Below are 6,000 nucleotides of genomic sequence, written 5' to 3'. Positions count from 1 at the left end.
CACACACACACACACACACACACACACACACACACACACACACACACACACACACACACACACACACACACACACACACACACACACACACACACACACACACACACACACACACACACACACACACACACACACACACACACACACACACACACACACACACACACACACACACACACACACACACACACACACACACACACACACACACACACACACACACACACACACACACACACACACACACACACACACACACACACACACACACACACACACACACACACACACACACACACACACACACACACACACACACACACACACACACACACACACACACACACACACACACACACACACACACACACACAAACACACACACACACACCCCCACACACACACAACATAAACACACACACAACATACACAACACACAAACACGGCCACTCTTCGCCGCATGATCTCAGTGATATGGATCTGTCCCGCTGAGAGTCCTGGGCGGGTGGGCTGGCTGTGCTGCATAGCACTCTGGGTAGGATCACTTACACCTTACTGGAAAGCAACAGAGTATATAAAAGTGTGAATGGTGGCATGCTGGGTAGGGGCTGGGGGTCAGAGTGTGTGTGTGTGTGTGTGTGTGTGTGTGTGTGCGCATGTGTGTGTGTGTGGTGTGTTCATGTGTGTGTGTGTGTGAGAGAGAGGGGCAGCGGAGACTCCACGGACTGCCTCTCATCTCACCTCTGAAGCACACCAGCCAATATCCACTGCTGAGAAAATCTCATACAGTATCTAAACCAAATACCCACCACAGAGCCAATATCCACTCCTAAAAGAGAGTGTGATGCCGTATCTAAACCGGGGGGGCCGCAGTCGGTCTTCAACGAGGTCCGAAAGGCTGCACTGAAAATTGGTTACATTTCCTCGCCGTAAAAATGAAAATCCTCTAACCATCGTTTTTGCCATTTTTTGATGCTCCCTGTCTGTCTAGCTTTAATTTAGGTGATTATTAGCGAGCTGGACACAGTCAAGAAACTGTATGACTGGAGGTCCATTATTATTTCTACACAGTTTCCATTTGGTTTTAGTCATTTTAAAGTATATTGAAATGTTTTACTCAAACCACCTGTGGGCCGGATTGGCCCCCTTTGACACCCCTGATCTAAATACCCACCACAGAGCCAATATCCACGTGTGTTCTGACCAAGAAAAACTCTGGGCTCTGTCTCTTCTCTAAAACATCTCCTAGACCTAGGGTACCTAATCCTAATACCCAGATAGAAGACAAGGCTTTGCTACCAAATTACACCTGACCTTTCATAATCAGAGAGAGAAAGAGAGAGCGAGAGTAAAAGAGAGAGAGAGGGGAGAGAGAGAGAGAGGGAGAGGGGGGAGAGGAGAGAGAGAGAGAGAGAGAGAGAGAGAGAGAGAGAGAGAGAGAGAGAGAGAGAGAGAGAGAGAGAGAAAGAGAATTAGAGATAGAGAGATAGAGATAGAGATTGACAGAGTTCCCTCCAGCCCACTTCTCCACTTCAGCTATTTGCCAGTATAATGCCCCCACTTCACTGCCAGCCCCTGCTCTGAGCCAATCCCTTTGGTGACAATGGTAACAGAAGATTCAACCTGTTCTGGTCTGTCTTCCTCTCCCATTCTCCACAGGGCTATGATGTTGTATCTATATAGCCATACTTACACTAACGTTACCAGTCAAACGTTTGGACACACCTACTCATTTAAGGGTTTTTCTTTATTTTTACTATTTTCTACATTGTAGAATAATAGTGAAGACATCAAAACTATGAAATAACACATATGTAGTAACCAAAAAAGTGTTAAACAAGTCAAAATATATTTGAGATTTGAGATTCTTCAAATAGCCACCCTTTGCCTTGATGACAGCTTTGCACACTCTTGGCATTCTCTCAACCAATCCAGTCTCTGCTGTAGCCGGCTGCAACCGGGAGACCAATGGGGCGGCGCACAGCGTCGTCCAGGGTAGGGGAGGGAATGGCCGGCAGGGAGGTAGCTCAGTTGGTAGAGCATGGCGTTTGCAACGCCAGGGTTGTGGGTTCGATTCCCACGGGGGGCCAGTATGAAAAAAAAAAAAGAATAATGTATGCACTAACTGTAAGTCGCTCTGGATAAGAGCGTCTGCTAAATAATGTAAAAATGTAAATGTAAACCAGCTTCATGAGGTAGTCACCTGGAATGCATTTAAATTAACAGGTGTGCCTTCTTAAAAGTTAATTTGTGGAATTTCTTTCCTTCTTAATGCGTTTGAGACAATCAGTTGTGTAGGGGGGGGGGGTATACAGAAGATAACCCTATTTGGTAAAAGACCAAATCCATATTATGGCAAGAACAGCTCAAATAAGCAAAGAGAAACGACAGTCCATCATTACTTTAAGACATGAAGGTCAGTCAATACGCAACATTACAAGAACTTTGAAAGTTTCTTCAAGTGCAGTCGCAAAAACCATTAAGCACTATGATGAAACTGGCTCTCATGAGGACCGCCACAGGAATGGAAGACCCAGAGTTACCTCTGCTGCAGAGGATAAGTTCATTAGAGTTATCAGCCTCAGACATTCCAGCCCAAATAAATGCTTCACAGAGTTCAAGTCACAGACACATCTCAACATCAACTGTTCAGAGGGTCTGTGTGAATCAGGCCTTCATGGTCGAATTGCTGCAAAGAAACCACTACTAAAGGACACCAATAAGAAGAAGAGACCTGCTTGGGCCAAGAAACACGAGCAATGGACATTAGACCGGTGGAAATGTGTCCTTTGGTCTGGAGACCAAATTGGAGATTTTTGGTTCCAACCGCCGTGTCATTGTGAGACGCAGAGTAGGTGAACGGATGATCTCTGCATGTGTGGTTCCCACCATAAAGCATGGAGGAGGTGTGATGCTGTGGGGGTGCTTTGCTGGTGACAATGTCTGTGATTTATTTAAAATTCAAGGCACACTTAACCAGCATGGCTACCACAGCATTTTGCAGCGATACGCCATCCCATCTGGTTTGGGCTTAGTGGGACTATCATTTCTTTTTCAACAGGACAACAGGACAATGACCCAACACACCTCCAGGGAGAGTGATGGAGTGCTGCATCAGATGACCTGGCCTCCACAATAGTTTTGATGTCTTCACTATTATTCTACAATGTAGAAAATAGTAAAAAAAATTAAGAAAAACCCTTGAATGAGTAGGTGTGTCCAAACTTATGACTGGTGACGTACGTCAACATGTGTCACAAAGTGCTTTACATACCCTTAATGCTTAACAATTTCACTTGGGGAAAATGAGAAAGGAGAATGAAAACATTAACAACAGGCAGTTCCATAGTTAGTGTATCTCCTATTCTGACTTCGTCAGCCTTCAACTTCCCCTTCATTTCCATAGTAAACACATTATACCGTGTGACGGGGACCCATAAGGGTCTAATGAGCGAAACGGAGCAAGACTTAGCCATTTCTGTTGTGATTGCATTTTCCCAAAGAAAAAAAAAGCCTTAGAAATGCACTTCTCCACAAAACAAATGCAACCAGATTGCTATGACATGGGCATAATCGTCTCACAATCTTTTAATGCGTTGATTTCTCTATGGCTAGAAGGAGTTTATCATTAGTTGTTTATTGCTGATTGGGAAATTGTGTTTCCTCTTCCATTATGTTTGAGTCTAATGGTGGACGGCTATCAGGACGTGACTGAGTCTAATGGTGGATGGCTATCAGGACGTGACTGAGTCTAATGGTGGACGGCTATCAGGACGTGACTGAGTCTAATGGTGGATGGCTATCAGGACGTGACTGAGTCTAATGGTGGACGGCTATCAGGACGTGACTGAGTCTAATGGTGGATGGCTATCAGGACGTGACTGAGTCTAATGGTGGACGGCTATCAGGGACGTGACTGAGTCTAATGGTGGATGGCTATCAGGACGTGACTGAGTCTAATGGTGGACGGCTATCAGGACGTGACTGAGTCTAATGGTGGATGGCTATCAGGACGTGACTGAGTCTAATGGTGGACGGCTATCAGGACGTGACTGAGTCTAATGGTGGATGGCTATCAGGACGTGACTGAGTCTAATGGTGGACGGCTATCAGGACGTGACTGAGTCTAATGGTGGATGGCTATCAGGACGTGACTGAGTCTAATGGTGGATGGCTATCAGGACGTGACTGAGTCTAATGGTGGATGGCTATCAGGACGTGACTGAGTCTAATGGTGGATGGCTATCAGGACGTGACTGAGTCTAATGGTGGATGGCTATCAGGACGTGACTGAGTCTAATGGTGGATGGCTATCAGGACGTGACTGAGTCTAATGGTGGATGGCTATCAGGACGTGACTGAGTCTAATGGTGGATGGCTATCAGGACGTGACTGAGTCTAATGGTGGATGGCTATCAGGACGTGACTGAGTCTAATGGTGGATGGCTATCAGGACGTGACTGAGTCTAATGGTGGACGGCTATCAGGGACGTGACTGAGTCTAATGGTGGATGGCTATCAGGACGTGACTGAGTCTAATGGTGGATGGCTATCAGGACGTGACTGTGTCTAATGGTGGATGGCTATCAGGACGTGACTGAGTCTAATGGTGGATGGCTATCAGGACGTGACTGAGTCTAATGGTGGATGGCTATCAGGACGTGACTGAGTCTAATGGTGGATGGCTATCAGGACGTGACTGAGTCTAATGGTGGATGGCTATCAGGACGTGACTGAGTACAGTACAGCAGTGTGTGTGTGTGTGTGACTGCATGTCATGTGACTCACGTGTAGACTTTGAGCACAAAGTCCTTCTCCTCCTTCAGTTCTGAGATGGTCTGCAGTACGTCGCTCATGGACAACACCGCACAGCCGTATGGCCTTCTGTACTGGACGTGGGGGGGACCCTTCTTAGAGTCATTCAGCAGCATCCGACCTGCACACACACACACACACACACACAGTAAGAACAACGTAATATTGTAGTACATATATAGTACATACCAAGTCATGATATTTACATTTCAGTCATTTAGCAGACGCTCTTATCCAGAGAGACTTACAGTAGTGAGTGCATAAATGTTCATACTTTTATTTCATACTGGTCCCCCGTGGGAATCGAATCCACAACCCTGGCATTGCAAGCGCTATGCTCTACCAACTGAGCTACACGGGGGGAACAGTACTGTAAATAAATACATGCGAATGACTCAGCTATCTAATCACACCACTGCTTAGTCTGTCTGTCTGTCTGTCTGTCTGTCTGTCTGTCTGTCTGTCTGTCTGTCTGTAGTCACACCACTGCTTAGTCTGTCTGTCTGTCTGTCTGTCTGTCTGTCTGTCTGTCTGTCTGTCTGTCTGTCTGTCTGTCTGTCTGTAGTCACACCACTGCTTAGTCTGTCTGTCTTTATGTCTGTCTGTCTGTAGTCACATCAGCTTCTCTGTCTGTCTGTAGTCACAGCAGTTAGTCTGTCTGTCTGTCTGTCTGTCTGTAGTCACATCAGCTTGTCTGTCTGTCTGTAGTCACAGCAGTTAGTCAGTCTGTCTGTCTGTCTGTCTGTAGTCACACCACTGCTTAGTCTGTCTGTCTGTCTGTCTGTCTGTCTGTCTGTCTGTCTGTCTGTAGTCACACCACTGCTTAGTCTGTCTGTCTGTCTGTCTGTCTGTCTGTCTGTCTGTCTGTAGTCACATCAGCTTGTCTGTCTGTCTGTAGTCACAGCAGTTAGTCTGTCTGTCTGTCTGTCTGTCTGTCTGTCTGTCTGTCTGTCTGTAGTCACAGCAGTTCATCTGTGTGCCTGTCATATCCTAAACGTCACCTCAGGTGCTTGGTTCTGTACTTCTGGATCTGAGCAGACAGCTAGTGGTTCTGTACTTCTGGATCTGAGCAGACAGCTATTGGTTCTGTACTTCTGGATCTGAGCAGACAGCTAGTGTAGGGAAATAACTTTGAGCAGAAAGCTAGAGGAAGTGCTGTATACAATATGGTACTGGAGTAGCTTT

General features: G+C 46.2%; 1 protein-coding gene across 1 annotated transcript in view; it reads right to left on the bottom strand.

Annotated features, from left to right (window-relative positions):
* The window catches only part of LOC121574709 (dedicator of cytokinesis protein 3), a 345,949-nt gene that overhangs the window by 74,012 nt on the left and 265,937 nt on the right, over positions 1 to 6,000 (bottom strand). Inside the window, exon 12 of the mRNA XM_045213536.1 lies at positions 4,789 to 4,936. Coding sequence (XP_045069471.1) covers positions 4,789 to 4,936 — 148 coding nt within the window. The remainder of the gene's footprint in view (positions 1 to 4,788; positions 4,937 to 6,000) is intronic.

This window comes from Coregonus clupeaformis, unplaced genomic scaffold, assembly GCF_020615455.1.
Source record: "Coregonus clupeaformis isolate EN_2021a unplaced genomic scaffold, ASM2061545v1 scaf0123, whole genome shotgun sequence".
NCBI lineage: Eukaryota > Metazoa > Chordata > Actinopteri > Salmoniformes > Salmonidae > Coregonus > Coregonus clupeaformis.
This window is presented reverse-complemented; position numbering and strand designations above follow the sequence as displayed.